General features: G+C 54.7%; 1 protein-coding gene across 1 annotated transcript in view; it reads right to left on the bottom strand.

The window, feature by feature from the left end:
- Positions 1 to 16824, bottom strand: part of DNAH2 (dynein, axonemal, heavy chain 2) — a 151604-nt gene extending 134780 nt beyond the window's left edge. Inside the window, 5 exon segments of the mRNA XM_015422403.1 lie at positions 4013 to 4104; positions 5602 to 5720; positions 8068 to 8213; positions 9923 to 10011; positions 16692 to 16824. Of these exon segments, the coding sequence (XP_015277889.1) occupies positions 4013 to 4104; positions 5602 to 5720; positions 8068 to 8213; positions 9923 to 10011; positions 16692 to 16824 (579 nt within the window).
- Positions 16825 to 17443: the final 619 nt, after the last annotated feature.

A 17443-nucleotide genomic window follows, 5' to 3' on the forward strand; every position in this document is an offset into this window, starting at 1 on the left:
CAGCCTCACCTACCGCACAGGGTGTCTGTTGTGGGGAGGGGAAGGGGAAGGAGTTTGTAAGCCGCTCTGAGACTCCCTTGGGTAGTGAAGGGTGGGGGTATAAAGAAGAAGAAGAGATTGGATTTATACCCCGCCCTTCACTACCCAAAGGGGTGTCAAAGCGACTTACAAACTCCTTTCCCTTCTCCTCCCCACAACAGACACCCTGGGAGGTGAGTGGGGCTGAGAGCTCTGACAGAAACGGCTCTTTTTTCAAGGACAGCTCTTGTCAGAAGGATGGCTTGCCCAAGGTCATCCAGCAGGTGCAAGTGGAGGAGTGGGGAATCAAACCCGGTTCTCCCAGATTAGAGTCCGCGCACTTAACCACTGCACCAAACTGGTGTCCAATCTCTTCTCTTCTTCTGTTCTTCTTCTTCCTCCTTGCAGATCCAGAGGACGGAGCTACAAACCAAGACGCCCCCAAGCCCCCCAAGCTGCCAAGGCAGGTTTTTCGCTGCCTGCAAAGTGTGACAGACTGGCACCTTTGGCCAACCTGACCCGCATTCTGAGCAGAAGTCTCAGAGAACCAGGGGCTGGTGCTGGTCTTAACAGTTCCCTTATCCAGCCGTTGCCCCAGAGGAGCCCTCAGAGAGATAGGGAAGAGGGCTAATTTGTTAAGATGATTGGAGGACAATCACTGAGGGCAGCGGTGTCTGCAGGCTGCAGAGCTGGGCTCTTCAAACAATATAATTCCTGGCTGAGGAAGAGGTAAATGGGGAAAAGACAATTAAGGTCAGGAATGAGGGAAGAAGGTAAAGGACGAAAATGGCAAGCCAGCAGCAGCCACTGCTTGCCACTGGAGAGCTCTGTGTGCATGTGTGCATGTGCGCCTGTGTGTGTGCACACACTTTTTTCTCTCTCCAAAACACATTAGGACTTTTTTTCACTCCCAAGACTTCTAAAAGAAAACCTGGGAAATCAGGATGAAATTAACATAACATCTGGCACAAAAGTGTAGAGCCAGATGTTCCCCGGCCGTAATGCGACAAAATTGTGCTGCATTCCGCACAGGCAACCTTCCACTTTCTGCTCTTGTTCTCTGGGGTTTCTGCTGGAGGACACGTCAGGGTCCCGGGATAACCTGTGTCGGGTCAGAACCGACACGAGGCTTTCAAAAAGGAGCCTCCGCCCTCCTTTGCAAACTGGCTGGGCGGGTGGAGAACGGATCTGTATGACACCCCCAGAGAGGCACAAAAGCTTCCTGGCCCGAAATGCATGCTCTCGCCGAAACATGTCACCCCCCCTCCCCTGATCTGGCTGCCTCAGTTTCCCACGGACCCCAAAGTGAAAGAGGAGGAAAGAGAGGACAGAGGAACAAGTCTCAGCAATGCCCGCAAGATCAATACTCTAGACCAGGGGTGTCAAACATAAGGCCCGGGGGCCGGATCCGGCCCATCCAGAGCTTTTATGTGGCCCGCAAGCATCTAGTGTGAGGGAGGAAACAGGAAGCTGCTCGGGGGGGAGTGGGCAGAGCCACCCCGACTGTGGCTTCAGCATGGCGAAACCTCGTCTGCAGCTATCAAGCAGCGTGAGAGTGTCTGCCCAGTGCTGCGCTGCTGGTTGTCCAGTCCACCCATGCAGGTTTTCCTTTGCACCTCCCTCCCAGCGCATGAGGGCTTGCAGTGAGAATGCACCAACTCAGAGCTTACAAGCTGCTGTAACTCCGGTACCTGCCAACTGCATTTTATGGCACAAATGGCCCGGCCCAACAAAGTGACATTTATGTCAGATCCGGCCCTCATGACAAATGAGTTCGACGCCTCTACTCTAGACTCCTGCTCAGGGGCCCTCCCATCTCGCACCTGCTTGGCCCTGTGCGATTCCAGGGCGTGGTGTGGGGGTTCCCCAACGTGGTGCCCGTGACTGCCATGGTGCTGCCGAAACCCGCCCTGGAGCCTGCCAGGTGCTTTAGAAAGCGGGTGGGGCCATTTGGGGCTTCTTCGGATTGGCTACGGGAGACTTGATTGGCGGTGCAGATTTTTCAAAACGTTGCTTTGGCAGCAGCTGCCACCACAGCGCAAGGATCATCACTGTGGGACTGGAGCGAAGACGTGGCAGCCGTTTTGTGTCCGGCTCTGCCTCCCGCGGCAACGTTTCTTGTGGCAGCCATTTTGTGGCAGCGCCCACCACGCTGTCAGATTTCCAAAGGTGCCCGGCAGCAAAAACAAAAAAAGGCTGGGGACCTGTGGTGTAATGGTTAGCGCTCTGACTCTGGCATCCAAACTTCACACCTCTGTGCCACCTGCTTAGCCTTCCCCTGGAAGGGCTATGGCAGGGGTGGCCGAACTGTGGCTCGGGAGCCACATGCGGCTCTTTCACACATATTGTGTGGCTCCCGGAAGGGCAGCTGGGGAAGCAAAGGGGAGGCATGCTTTTTTCCCCTTCCTTCCTTCCTTCCTTCCTTCCTTCCTTCCTTCCTTCCTTCCTTCCTTCCTTCCTTCCTTCCCTCCCTCCCTCCCTCCCTCCCTCCCTCACTCCCTCCCTCCCATCTATTTGCTTTCTTTGTTTCTCCGTCTCTCTTTCTTTCTTCCCACCTCTTTCGTTCTCTCTTTCCACCTCTCTCTCTCTTTCTCTCTCAGACAAATAAATATCATTAGCAAACCAACAAATACCTTTTGGACAAATAAGTATCATTATCGGTATCTGTTTTTAACCCCTTTTCCTTTGTTTTTGGCAGTTCCGTTTAATGTGAATAAACGGCAAATCTGCATATTCTTTCCAATAAAAACGTGCGTGAGATGTTTGTTCCTGTCTTGCGGCTCTCAAGCAGCTGTTTATTCTGCGTGGCTCTTGCGCTGAGCAAGTCTGGCCACCCCTGGGCTGTGGCTTCATGAAGTCCCAGGTTCGGTCCCCGGAATCTCGGGTAGGCCTTCGGTTCTGAGTCTCAAGGGCCAGTGGTCTGACTTGGCTTAAGGCAACTTCGTACGTCCTACACAGACTCTCACGTTCGCAAGGGTACCGGGCTGCCCTCCCCCAAAACCGTACTTTGATGGCTCCTACAAAGAGGAGCTGTTGATACAGCTGACTCTCAACAACTGTGTATGGGGATCTGGGGCCCCGCTCACTCGCTTCCCAAAGGAGGCTGCTGAGTAGGGTTGGCAATTTCCACCTGGAGATCTCCTGCAAGTACAACCAGGGATCATTTCCTGCAGGAGCGCACAGGAGCGGAGCTCCAGCAGTAAAGAGCCCAGGGGGCGGGCACATGCAACAAGCCCCGCCCCCTGCTCCCAGCAGCCCTCAGTCAGAGCAAGAAGCAGCCAGGTAAGTTGCAGAGTCCTCCCCCCCCCCCCCCGGTCCAAAACAGTCCAGTGGCACCTTTAAGACCAAGTTTTATTCAGGTACAGGCTCTCCCTCCTCTGCGAGGACAGATCTGCACGTCCCCCCCCCCAATAGCTAGCAATCCAAAACAGTCCAGTGGAGCCTGAGCGGTGGGTGTTGCCTTCGGACACACTTCCGGTGACGTCAGGGGGTGTGGCATATGCAAATGAGTTATGCTAATGAGCTCCTGCACCTCTTTTTCTACGAAATGACCCCTGATTACAACTGATTTCCAGACTGTAGAGATCAGGTCTCCTGGAGAAAGTGGCTACTTTGGAGGGTGGACGGTGTGGCATTATGCCTCACTCAGGCCCCCCCCCTCTCCAAACCCCACCACCCGCAGGCTCTGTCCCCAAATCTCCAGGAATCCCCCCCAGAGTTGGCAACCCTACTTTTGAGCCAACGATAACCAAGCTCCCAAGGACCAGGAATGAACGCAGCCTCCAAGGGAAGCAGAAGAAGTCACCAGCATCGCTTTGGGGGCAACGCCTTACCTGCCCTCCTTCCCTGAGGCCCCTGGAAGCAGACCAAAGATCCTCAGATCCCTCACCACCCCCGGCCCATCCAACCCCTGCCACACCGCAGCCCTGCAGCTCCATCTCTCTCACGCCAGCCGTCCCAGGTCTTGGGCACAGAAGGCAGCCTCCCAACTCACCAGGTCTGTCTCTTCCTCCGCCGGCGTGGGAAATTCAGAGAACTCCTGACGGCTCGGCTGCCGGATTTCCAAAGGCTCTGCCGGAGCATCTCCTAGGAGAAGGGTGTCACGCACAAGGACTCAGTAAAACACCTGCCCTGGAAGCCAAGACTTTTCAAGCAGGTTTAATGCCACAAGGGGGATGCACAGGTTCACGGCCTGCACAGGCTGATTTGGGGGGATTGTCTCTTAAGGGGAGCGGTGGCACAGTGGGTATATCCCACTGTCTTAACATCTGAACTGTGTTAGTTCGAGCCCCATGCTGGTGTGAGCAGGTTGGGACTTCCTGGTCGAGATCGGGAAAAGGCGAAAGAACTTCTCGGCTACAAAAATCCTTGCAGTGGATGTCTCCGGCCAGGCGGTGGCAGTGTGGCGATATGACATACGGGTCCTGAAGCCTGGTCAACAAGCAGCCGTTCGGAAAATGACTGAGCCAAGCCAGAAGACGTTTACACCGTGCAGTGACAGCGTATGCAATTAAAAATGAATATATGTTGTCCTCCCTATCCCCAATGAACATTGTTAGTCCCCTGTCTATTGTGTAACTGTACATCGCTTTGAGCCCACTGGGGAAAGCGATTAATAAATTGAAAGTATTATTATTATTAAAATATATATTAAAAAATGTGTATCCTGCCCTTCCACCAAAATATAGAACTCAAGGCAGATGGCAAAATCATGAAAAGATCAGCACGCAGGACAGTTAAGTCGCTTACGGCGACCCTATGAACCAATGACCTCCAAAACATCTTTTAAGACGGGAGGGATTTGTGGTTGGCTACGTTATTTTTGGTTCTCAGTGAAAAATGTTTCTAACTATTCCTGCAAGTGGCCTTGAACCGCAAGGAAAGATGAGATATCGATGTTTCAATAAATAAAAAGAGATAAAAATATCCGACCGTTGACAGCCTGGCTCAGGTCTTGCAAACAGGACCGTGGAAGTCTCCCAGATTGGTGTGGAGCCACTTTAGTGTAGTGGTGAAGTGCGTGGACTCTAATCTGGGAGAACTGGGTTTGATCCCCCACTCCCCACATTTTGCCAATCCAAACCAGGGGTCAGGGTCCCACAACCTGGGGGGCATGCACTACAGTCCCTCACAAGGATGCGTGGTGCACCAGTCCTGGACCACTGGCGCTTCCGTGAGCCCCGTCTCAACAGGCTGCCGCCCACGAGCAACGGAGCGGCCAGGCCGATCCTGCGGGGAAAGGTTCTGTTCTGATGCAGAGCGCGGCAGCTGCCCCAGAACAACAAAAGGCCTCCCTACAAAAATGTTGGTTTCTAAATATTTGGTCGTGTTTTGCCTAAAGGCTGGGAAGCCAGATGGGAAGTAGTGAGTGGCTCTCGCGGGCGTCCGGGGGTGGGAAACAAGCATTCTGCACGGTCGCTCAACCTGCCCCCCCCAACAGTGCCGGGTGCTCCACCCCACACTGCCGTTCCTTCCACCACATTCTGCGCTCTGCAAGACCCCCAGCTCGAGGGTGTCTTCAGAGCAGGGAAAGACCCAGCCTTCCAAAGATACACGGAGGAAGCCAGGGAACGCGGCAGCTACCAGTGCCGCAAACGGCGTGCTTCTCAGAGACAGACGAGGAGTCGGCTGCCAGAAGCCACTTCTGCTGGAATATGGCTGCCAGGCACGGCGAGGGTGGCGCCAGAGACCACCTGTGGCTGCTGATTGAAAAATCAGCCACCCATTTTGACAAAACAATTGATGCTAATTAGTTTATCTTTGATCGTTTGGGAAACTTTCATGAGTGACTCATTTTCCTTTTTCAAGAGGGTTTCTGCTTAAGGGGAAGGGCTCCTACATCCGCGAGGGGAGAAGACCGTATCGCTCCCCCCTCCTCACTGCATCTATAACCACAAACAGGGCTGGTCCCAGGCTTTAAAGGGCCCCCTGGGCAGACAGCGTGTAGGGCCCCTCTGCCCACCACCAGGACCAGTGTTTCCTCTAAGCTGAGTGAGTGTGAGCTGGCTCACAGTTCTTTAGCCTCCAGCTCACAATTTTTGTCCCAGCTCAGGAAGGATGGCTCCAGAGCAAACTAATTTATGCTGTAGCCAAATCACTGGCTCACAACTTTATTTATTTATTTGTTTGTTTATTATTTACATTTTTATCCCGCCCTCTCCGGAGGCTCAGGGCGGCTTACACGGCATATCGCCAAATCATACAATAGAACAATAAAAACATTACAAATATTAAAACACATCACAGTCATAAACAAATTTTGGTGCTCCTCTCCTAAGAACAAGATGGCCATCTCCTAAAACGTCCCATTCTCATCCAAAGTGCCCGCATCATGGTGACTCTGTACAGAAATCATGGGGCGTTGGTGGTACAATGGCGATGGCGGCACCTATTTGAACGCCTGGCGGAAGAGCTCCGTCTTGCAGGCTCTGCGGAACTGTGCTAGATCCCACAGAGCCCTGATCTCCTCTGGGAGCTCGTTCCACCAGATAGGAGCCGCCACCGAAAACGCCCTGTTCCTGGTCATGACGAGTTTGATGACGCGGAGACCTGGCACGTCTAGTAAGTTCTGATTCCCCGACCATAGTGCTCTTGGGGGAACATGTGGGGAAACTTTAATGCCACAGTAGCTCACCGAGTAGAATTTCTGCTCGCAAGACTCCACAGCTTAGAGGGAACACTGACCAGGACCCTGACTCACCCTTCCATTTCTGTCCCTAGTGGCCACATACCCCACATCTGCCTCCACGTCCTTTCCCTGCCTGCCCACAGTCCCTCCCGTCTCCCACGCTCTCCGCCCCCTGCATGCTCTTTCCTCAACGGCACTGGGCACTGTAACAGAGTTTGAGTCCAGTGGCACCCTTAAGGCCAACAGAGCCAGTTTGGTGTAGTGGTTAAGAGTGGCAGACTCTAATCTGGAGAACCGGGTTTGATCCCCTCCACATGCAGCCAGCTGGGTGACCTTGGGCCAGTCACAGTTCTCTCAGAGCTGTTCTCTCAAGAACAGTTCTCTCAGAGCTCTCTCAGCCCTACCTACCTCACAGGATGTCTGTTCTGGGGAGAGGAAGGGAAGGAGATTGTAAGTCACTCCGTGACTCTGAGTGAAGTAAATCCAACTCTTCTTCTTCAAAGTTTAATTCTGGGCATAAGCCTTTGTGTTCACGCACACAAAGCTTATACCCAGAATTAAACTTGGGTGGTCTTAACAGTGCCACTGGACTCAAACTTTGCTTCACTGCTTCAGACCAACATGGCTACCCACCCAAATCCAGTGTTCCCTCTAAGCTGAGTGTGAGCCAGCTCACAGTTTTTTAGCCTCCAGGTCACAGATTTTTGTCTTAGCTCAGGAAGGATGGGGCTCCAGAGCAAACTAATTTACGCAGCAGCCAAAATGCTCGCTCACAACTTTAATGCCAGGAGCTCAGAAAGCAGAATTTTTGCTCACAAGACTCCACAGCTTAGAGGGAGCATTGCCCAAATCTATCTTCACTGGGCCGTGTGTGAGTCTGGAAGGGGCAGTGCTCTGACCGTAAGGAGCACTGCTTGCACCATCCACACACTGTCCTCTGGTAGTGCTCGGTAGGCTCAGGTAGCCAAGAGCACAGGAGATGGAGTTTCCCCCAGTGAATGGGCAAATGAAGAAGAAAAAGAGAAGAGATTGGATTTATACCCCGCTCTTCACTACCCAAAGGTGTCTCAGAGCGGCTTACAATCTCCTTTCCCTTCCCCTCCCCACAACCAGAACTCTGGCTTGCCCAAGGTCATCCAGCAGGTGCGAGTGGAGGAGTGGGGAATCAAACCCGGTTCTCCCAGATTAGAGTCCGCGCACTTAACCACGACACCAAACTGGCTCCCTGATTAGCCAGTGAAGGGCATGCAGGCAAGCAGCAGAGGAGGTGCGCAGGTGGGGTGTGTGTGTGAGTGGGCCCCACCAGAATCCCCAGGCCCTGGCAGACGCCCCACCTCCAGGCCACCAAGAACCAGCCGGGCCCACTCGCGGCCATCCTCACCTAGGGCTGGACCGGGAGCTCAGCCCTTGCTCAAGCCCACTAGGCCTCCAGCGGGCTGCTCGAGACGCAGGCTTGCCTTTGCCAGTGTTTGACAATCACGTCCCAGAGCAGTTTGCAACCTCGCTCCATGTGAATGTGCTGCTCGGAAGCCCAGCAGGGCAGGCTCTTGCCAAGCGTGGCAGCAATCTGTGCACGCGCACACATGAGAATCTGACTCATGCTGGCAGATACTCTCTCCGGCCAGGTTCTGCATTCCCAGAGGCTCAGGGCAGTCTGAATGGCAAAAAAAGCCCCTGTCAGGGATTCCTCTCAAGCTCTCAGCGCTGCATCCGACTTCCACCACCACCACCACCACGCTGCCCGCCACTGCCCCCGCAGTGGAGCTCTTCTTGGCACGCACCACATCAGCCCAGAGACGCCAATCAGGGCCAGACCACTGGCCCTGAGCTCGCTCGTATGAGTCCCAGAGGGGTCCAGGCAGCCCCTCTTGGGAGCACTGCGGACAGCTTGCAAATAAGTGAAGGAGAGGTGGACGGCAGTGGGCCCTGCCAGGAGCCCTGGTCCCTGGCAGCTGCCCCCCCCTCCTGTGGGGACACTGACACCGGCCCTGCTCCGGGACACAAAGTAGACGGCACCTCTCTGCCAGCTCAGAGTCTCCACGTGCCTAGGTATCTTTGCTTAGCATATCGCGGTAACCAGGGGTCATTTCCTGCGGGAGCACACAGGAGCGGAACTCCGGAAGAAAGGTGCCCAGGGGGCGGGCACATGCAACAAGCCCCGCCCCCTGCTCCCAACAGCCCTCAGTCGGGGCACGAGGAGCAAGAAGCAGCCAGGTAAGTTGCAGAGTCCCCCGCCCGCCTTCAGGTACAAGCTCTCCCTCCTCTGTGAGGGCAGATCGGCCCGCTCCCCTCCCCCCCATAGCTAGCAATCCAAAACAGTCCAGTGGCACCTTTAAGACCAAGTTTTATTCAGGTACAAGCTCTCCCTCCTCTGTGAGGACAGATCTGCTCGTTCCCCCCCCCAATAGCTAGGAATCCAAAACAGTCCAGTGGCACCTTTTAAGACCAGGTTTTATTCAGGTACAAGCTCTCCCTCCTCTGCGAGGACAGATCTGCATGTTCCCCTCCCCCCCATAGCTAGCAATCCAAAACAGTCCAGTTGCACCTTTAAGACCAAGTTTTATTCAGGTACAAGCTCTCCCTCCTCTGCGAGGACAGATCTGCACGTCCCCCCCCCCAATAGCTAGCAATCCAAAACAGTCCAGTGGAGCCTGAGCGGTGGGTGTTGCCTTCTGACACACTCCCGGTGATGCCAAGGGGGTGTGGCCTATGCAAATGAGTTATGCTAATGAGTTGTGCTAATGAGCTCCTGCACCTCTTTTCCTACAAAATGACCCCTGGCGGTAACTGATTTCGCCACGCGTTTCATTTGGCAGCCGTTGATATTTCAACTTCGATTCCAGGATCGCTAGGTGAGCTCGAGCCCTGAGTGAGGGATGCCTGTTTCTGCTCTCATTAGGGCCACAGGTGAACCCTCCGGCAGGACCAGGAACCACCTCAGGAAAAGATTTTGCAAGGTCTACAAGCGGGCCCATGCTTGCTCCTTCCAGCCCCAACGTTCTGTCCCATGCAGCAGGTGAGGTACAACTTTAATAACAGGAAGCTTAACGGCTGGATCTATTAGGAAAACCCCTGTAGTGCGATAAAATCTCGATATTACTCCCAACGTCTCAGTTGCTGTTGTTTTAATAGAAGCAACATGGGCATTCCAATTCGATGTTTCACTAAATATTAAACCCAAGTATTTGTAGATCTTACATTGTTCTGTGGGCTTCTGCCAGAGGCTGCCCTGAACACAAGTCAGGAACGGCAGACGAAAGACTGGTGCATCTCTACAGAGCCACCGAGGACGGAGACGCGGTCTAGCCCCCAGCCCAGGCACTCTCCCTGAGGGCCCCCCTTCGCTATCAGAAGTGCCGTCCATTCTGGGGGGGAGCGGAGAAAATACAGAGGTGAACGCCAGACGCTGGGTAGCCCAAAGGGTGCTCACGGGTGCGATGGGTCACCAGGCCTCCCTTGCACACAGCAGACAAAGTCCGCCCACCATAACGCTGGCCTTTACCTAGGCCAGGGATCCCCACCGTGGTGCCTGTGGATTGGGCCCGGTGGAACTTTTGTCTAGGAGGGCTTCTGATTGGCCACTGAAGATTTGATCGGCTGCAGCGTTCCCTCTAAGCTGAGTGTGAGCTAGCTCACAGTTTTTTAGCATCTGGCTCACAGATTTTTGTCTTAGCTCAGGAAGGATGGCTTAGGGTTGCCAAGTCTACTTGCCTTGGAGGCGGGGGAGCCTCGCCGGGCTCCGGGAGCTCTCTGGCGATGCGTGCGCGCGCCACCAGCACGTCACAGGAAGTGACGCGCTACGTCACTCACGTTGGGTGTGTGGCCCCGACCGTCGGAGGGGTTTTCCCTCCGACGATCGGGGCCACGCCCCCAATGTGAGCGACGTGGTTGCGTCACCTCCAGTGACGCAACGACACTGCGGTTCAGGGGGCAGAGTTCCCCCCAGGGCCCAATTCCGTGGCGGCGGAAATCGGGCCTCCAAAGCGGGGGTTTACCCGCCACCCGCCCCCACTTGGCAGCCCTAGGATGGCTCCAGAGCAAACTAATTTATGCAGTAGCCAAAGCGTTCACTCAGAACTTTATTGCCAGTAGCTCACAAAGTAGAATTTTTGCTCACAAGACTCCACAGCTTAGGGGGAACACTGATTGGCTGTGCAGATTTTCTTTTGGAGTTGCTTTGGCATCAGCTGCCACTACATGACAAGGATCTGGCACCGGAAGAAGTGTGCCTCCACACGAAAGCTTACACCCAGAATTACACTTTGTGGGTCTTAAAGGTGCCACTGGACTCAAAGAAGGAACTTCACTGTGTGCCTGAAAGTAATCTGCGGCAGCCATTTTGTGGTTGGCTCCACCTCCTGCGGCAGCCATTTTGTGGCTGGCTCCACCTCCTGCGGCAGCCATTTTGTGGCTGTGCCCACCACACCGTGTCATCATTCCAAAGGTTCCCACAGGCTCAAAGGGGACCCCTGACCTAGGCGGTGTAACTCTCAGAGCTCAGCCGTGCCTCCCTGGGCCATCCACAACCAGATCAGAAAGGCAGGAATGTGGTGCTCAAAAACCAAAGTGAGCCTTCCCTTGCGGAGGCTGGGCTCGCTTGCTCGAGCTCTGCCGTGGGATCAGATGAAGCAGGGCCAGAAGCGGGACACTGTGCAAGCGGGGAAGTCACTCTTCCAGCTCCCAGCTCCCTCTGATGCAAACGCCCCATCGTGGCAGGTCCCCAGCAGCCCCCTTCCCCAGAAGGAGACAGGCCAAAAGAGAGCTCAGGAGAAGCACACACCCCGCGGGCTGGATCGTGCTCCCCAGCACCTCCCAAATATACGGGTTTGGAAACCGTGCCTGCCACATAAACCTTAACGGGCCAATCAGAATAATCCAGAAAGGTAATTCTTTTCTTAAAGATTTCAAGAGATTGAGTCCAGCTCTTTTTTGGAACATTTGGTGTTGTCAAACCAAATTACAATTAATTTCCCCATAAAGCTTTTTGTGTGTCAGAACTTGTCAAGCACGGAGACATTTAATACTTATTGAAAGCGGCAGTTTTGAGAGGGGGTTATTTCCCCCACACACACCCCGTTTTTCTACTGAGACGGCAGAGACAGAGGAGAGGGAGGGGAGGGGAGGGGGCTAAGAAGGGCCGGCCCCAGATACGGGACTGGCCACGATCCACCAGAAGGCCCCACTGCGGTGGCACTTTTTCCTCCCTCTCCCAAAATACTAGAACTCCAGGGCGTCCAATGAAGCCGATGGGCAGGAGATTCAGGACAGACAAAAGGAAATGCTGACATGGCAAGCGATTAAAATGTGGAATTCGCTGCCAGAAGACGTAGTGACAGCCACAGACAGCTTTAAAGGGGGATTAGACAGATTCATGGAGGGCAGGTCTGTGAGCAGCTACTAGCCAGAGTGACTGAGGGGAACCGCCACATTCAGAGGCTGTCAACCTCTGCATCCCAGAGTCAGGGGGCAACATCAGGGGAAGGCTTTGGCCTCTGAGCCCTGCTGTTGGTCCTCCGGAGGAATTGGTCGGCCCCTGCGTGAGACGGGATGCTGGACTAGATGGACCCTCACTGGTCCGATCCAGCAGGGCTCTTCTGATGTTCTTACAAGACCTGCACAGGAAAATATCCCCACGGACAGTGCCCTACATGGGTCACGCCAGCCTGGCTTCACTCTGTCACCTTTACAGGCCTCCCAGCTTATCTCCCTTGCCCCCACGGCAGGGCTGCCCTCAGAGCAAGGGCCTGGGAGACAACAAGCAAGACTGCTGCCCGCATTGCAATAGTGTAATTGGCAAAGTGCATGCTGGCTCTCATGGAAATGCAAGTACAGTAAAGCAGCTCTTCTGGCCCCAGAAGGACAGTGTCAGCAAGCAAGATGAGAAATGGCAACGAATGCACAGCTGACTCCCAGAAGAGTGGCACTGCTGGAAGGCTGAACCCAACTCAGCCGACTGCCCCGGAGGACCCCCCTTTTGCCTGGAGGAGTCTCTCAGGGAGGGAGGGAGGGAGGGAGGGAGCGAGGAAGGGAGGGAGCGAGGAAGGGAGGGAGGGAGGAAGGGAGGGAGGCAGGGAGGGAGGAAGCGAGGGAGGCAGGGAGGGAGGCCCGTAGCTACAGTGGGGCATCTTGGGGCTAGGCCCCCCGACTTGCTGGCAAGGCCCCCTGACTTCCCATCCAGCCCAGAGCATCACGGCCTTCTCCCCTGGATTAATTTGATTAGCCAGTGCCCCCTAAGAAATTTAAATGCCCCCGACTTTAGAAAATCCTGGCTATGGGGCCCCCCTTTCAGCTACCCCAAGTGGGTATCCACCCCTCATCCCAACCTTGCGCGGCTGTCCACCAGGCCTTCTCCCTTCGGCCGCCCTAGCAAAGAGGCACGGGATAAAATCCCCAGCCCCAGAGAGGCGCGTACCAACTCTGCCCTCCACCAACAGAGGCCCGTCAGTCTCATTTGGAGCTCCCCGCAAGGTGAAGTCTTCATAATTAACAAAAGACAGCTTGGGGAGATGGAAGGCCCCCTCCCCTTCCCGCCATCTGATTGTTGGACACCTGCTATTGTCGCGTGATGGACAAGGCTTGGCCTTCCTTCTCCGACACCCCCACTCCCTCTCCCTCCTCCTGCTGCTTGCGGGGAGGCAGAGGGGTCCGGCTAAGACACCCAGGCAGATGGGAGGGGAAATGGGCCCGGGGGGGGGGGCTTGCCTTGAAATTGGCATCTTTCCCTCTTTGGTTCCTAAGAAGCTGCCTAAAGAAGGATCACATGTAGAAGAAGAGAAGTGATTGGATTTATACCCGGGCTTCACTGCCCAAGGGAGTCTCAGAGCGGCTTACAAACTCCTTTCCCTTCCCCTCCCCACAACAGACACCCTCTGAGGTAGGTGGGGCTGAGAGAGCTCCGAGAGAAACGGCTCTTTTCCAAGAACAGCTCTGACAGAACGATGGCTTGCCCAAGGTCGTCCAGCAGGTGCAAGTGGAGGAGTGGGGAATCAAACCTGGTTCTCCAGAGTCCGCGCACTTGACCACTACACCAAACTGGCTCCTGACGTTTTGTCTACTCCACCACCCTTGCAGCGCAGAGGCAACCAGGATGGTGAGAGGGTTTAAATCCAAGTCTTACGAGGAAAGGCTGAAATAGTTGGGTACGTTTAGCCTGGGAAAGAGAAGGCTTAGAGGAGACAGGATTGCAGCCTTCAAGTATTTGAAGGGCTGTCATGTAGAAGATGGAGCGGATCTATTCTCTCTTGCTCCGGATTGCAAGACTAGATCTAAGGGGTGGAAATTACAAGGGAGTCAATACTGGCTAAATATCAGGAGAGACTTCCTAACTGTCAGAGTGGTTGAGCAGTGGAACAGACTGCCTCGGGAAGTGGTGGATGCTCCTTCGCTAGACGTTTTCAAGCGGAGGCTGGACGACTATCTTTCGGTTATGTTGTAGGGCTATCTTTCGGCTCTGCTCCTGCAGAGTGCAGGGGGTTAGACTAGATGACCTGCAAGGTCCCTTCTAACTCTAACATTCTACGATTCTATGAGAGGGACTTCCACCCAGCCGATCGGCAAGGGGGCCGCCCCTTCTGCCAGCCTGCCTGACCCCCAACTGCCTCTCGGCCTCCCCTCCCAGGTCAGACTCCAACAGACACCTGCACGCGCCCAGTGCAGCTGGCAGAAGGGGAAGGAGAGACAACCGGGGCCTTCTCTTGGCCTACGTCGAGCTTTGTTAAAAAGAATAGTCTCGGGACACTTTGGGCCTTCCAACCCACGACCCTTTCAGCAAACGGAGCGCGGATTCGGAGCAATATCTGTCCTGCAGTTTGCCACCTATATCAAACAAAAAGGCACGTTTGGAATCCCTGAAGAACCGACTGAGAGCGAGCCCGCCTGCATCCCACCCAAACCTTGGCCGGGCCCACTCTCCCCCCCCCCGCGCCCCTTTCATCTCCCCGCCTCTCCCGTGTCCCCTCTTCCACAATCAAGCTCCCTGCCCGTGCTGAACAAAACCCTCCTGCGGCTCTGGCTGGCGGGGTGCGCCCCACGGCCACGTTTCCCGATTCAGACGGCGTCCAGCGCCTGACAGGAGATGTCACTTCCCCGCCTGTTGTGGCAGATTGGATTGGAGTAGCGGGGCTGAGGAGAGCCGGCTGCGTGCACGTTACATTAGGCACCAATGACTGCCAGGACGCGAGAGCTAGTTGGGGCTTTGAAGAGCTGCCGCTGGAAATCCCGATGGGTTACTGTGGTAACACGCCGGAGGAAGACAATGGCTGGCGACCGGCGGGCCTGGTTGCGATATGCGGCTCGGGCGGGAAGTTGCCTACGAGAGCCCTCGCTGAAAAGAAAGAGGCTGAAAATACTCGAAGGTTCAAACCGAGAAAGAAAGGAGAGACAATCTCCTCCGGCATGGCTTTCAGTCCTAGATCTGCCTCCCGCAAATGCAGGCAGGAAGTAAGGACAAAGGTCTGCCAGGGACGCTCTGACTCACTCAGGTCACACAAATCCCAGATCGTTAGATCAGAATTGGGCCAATTAGGGGCTGGCTAAGGGAAGGGTGGGCCCAACTCCCTCTTTCAGTAAAGGGCAATTAGCCGCCCAGGAGGGGGAGACGGGCTCACCGCCTCCCCTAAGACATCCTGCCATTCAGCTCACACATCACCCATGCCCCGCTCGCAGAGCAATGATGCGCTCTGCAGTTACGACAAACCTTGATTCACGAGGGAGGAACAATTACGGTTCCTGGTATTAATTTATTCTTATCTGTTTATCGCCTATCCCGGTTGTTTGCGTCCCCTTACCATTGTTACCCCTTTATACTGAAAACGTCACTTTAATAAAAGAAATCTAGAATTATGCAAATTACAGGAAAAAATACATTTCCTCTCTTCATCTGCATAATTCAGACGGCACAAACAAGGACCCCAATCTAGATAAGGAGGGCTGCATGCCGAAGCCCCACGTATCACCTGCTGCATCAGGAATGGGGGAGAGGGCACAAATATCAAACCCACCAAAGTATCTCGACCCGCACGGCATTGCTGTCGGCGGGACAGGCCTCCAAAGGTAGGAACACACGGACATTCTCCTGCAGCTAGCAAATACCCTCTAGTTGCCTGAGCAGGATGCCGGGCTTTTGTGCAATGCTTCCTCTAAGCTGTGGAGTCCTGTGAGCAAAAATTCTACTTGGCAAGCTACTGGCATGAAAGTTGTGAGCCAGCAATTTGGCTACTGCATACATCAGTCTGCCCTGGAGCCGTCCTTCCTGAGCGAAGACAAAAATGTGTGAGCCGGAGGCTAAAAAACTGTGAGCTGGCTCACACTCACTCAGCTTAGAGGGAACACTGCTTTTGTGCAATGTGGAAATCTTTGATAATGTCTGCAAACGGCACTAGGAGAGGCCAGAGGAGGAAAGGAGGTGAAAGTTGCCTGTGAAGGAACCCCCCTTTCCTCCGGGTCGGGAGACGACTGGAGCTGTGGACTACGATTCCTCCTACAGCAATTTTCAGAGAAGGGGTCAGTCAGATCAGAAGCAGAAAGGCCGCTCGGAAGGGATATCTGTATCTGGACTCCAAGGTTTCCCAACGACGTAAACAGGGACCCACCAGCTTGCTACTGATCTAAGGAAAGTCCGGGAACCCCCTCCCTCAAAAAGTGCGAAACCTGATAACAGACACGAAACCGGTACCCTGAGAAGCACAACTTTCCCCTTATATTTTTGTCACGGCAAGTTTTTGCTTTAGTGGCTACAAAGGGAGACACGAAGGTGTGAGAAAGGGCTGGTGCACTTTCATACCACAGCTCAGAGCAGAGGAGAACTTCTGGGAGTGGGAGGAGGGCCTGAGGGTTCCCCTGGTCAGCAGAGGCAGGAAAATATTCAGAGGCCTCCCGGGGCTTGCTTTGCAGAATCAAGCCCGGAATTTAGTTTCACGGGGCAAAATGTGGATTCCTCCTCAGCGCAATGCCGAATGGGCCCGCAGAAGCCAAACACTCCAGACGGACGTCAGAGCACAACCCGGGGGCCCCCGGAAACGCAACGGAAACACTCAAGTGAAAATACCAGCAGATTCCGCGTCGATGGTTGCCTGTGATGCTTGAGGAGTTTCGCTCTTTGGTGCGGGGGCGGGGGCTCCGCGGCCAGCACTCCGGCGCCCCTTTTTGTCCCCAGGCGTGCCACGCCGTCGGCCACTCATCGTTCAGATTCTGTAAAAGCCACAGAGGGCCATCAGGAGACACGCAGTGCGCAGCATGTCCTTTGGCTGCCCGTCACCTCCCGCCCGCTCCATTCCCTTCATGCTTGCCACGCTGCCAATCATGTGCAACCTTTGCTTTAGCAGGGGCTGCGCTTGGACGGCCCCTGCCAGCGTGCCCACACAACCCAGTCCCCCTTCCTTGGCATCTTCCCAACCTCAGTGCCCACTCCTGTCTGCCCGTATCTTGCTGTCCACTTTCACCTGCCTCATGTTTCAGCCCACCCAGACCTTATCCATCTCTGCCTTCACTGCCAGACCTTCACTGTTACACCTATGGCCCAAAAGAACCAGCGTGGTGTAGTGGTTAGGGTCCCGGACTAGGATCTGAAGGACCCAGGTTCAAGTCTCCACTCACCCATGAAGCTTCCTGGGTGGTCTGGGGCCTGCTCTCTCAGCCTAGCCTACCTGGCAGGGCTCTTGTAAGAAGAGAACCAAGCTCCTTAGAGGATACGGCAGGTAGCTAGGAAAGGGACACACAGGCTTGCAGACAGCTGGATGTTTTCTATGCAGCGTTGCCAAGACTGGGTAGCTGGATATTTGGGAAGGCAGAGTTTGGGGA

Source organism: Gekko japonicus, unplaced genomic scaffold (assembly GCF_001447785.1).
Source record: "Gekko japonicus isolate JY-2015 unplaced genomic scaffold, Gekko_japonicus_V1.1 scaffold1082, whole genome shotgun sequence".
Taxonomy (NCBI): Eukaryota; Metazoa; Chordata; class Lepidosauria; order Squamata; family Gekkonidae; genus Gekko; species Gekko japonicus.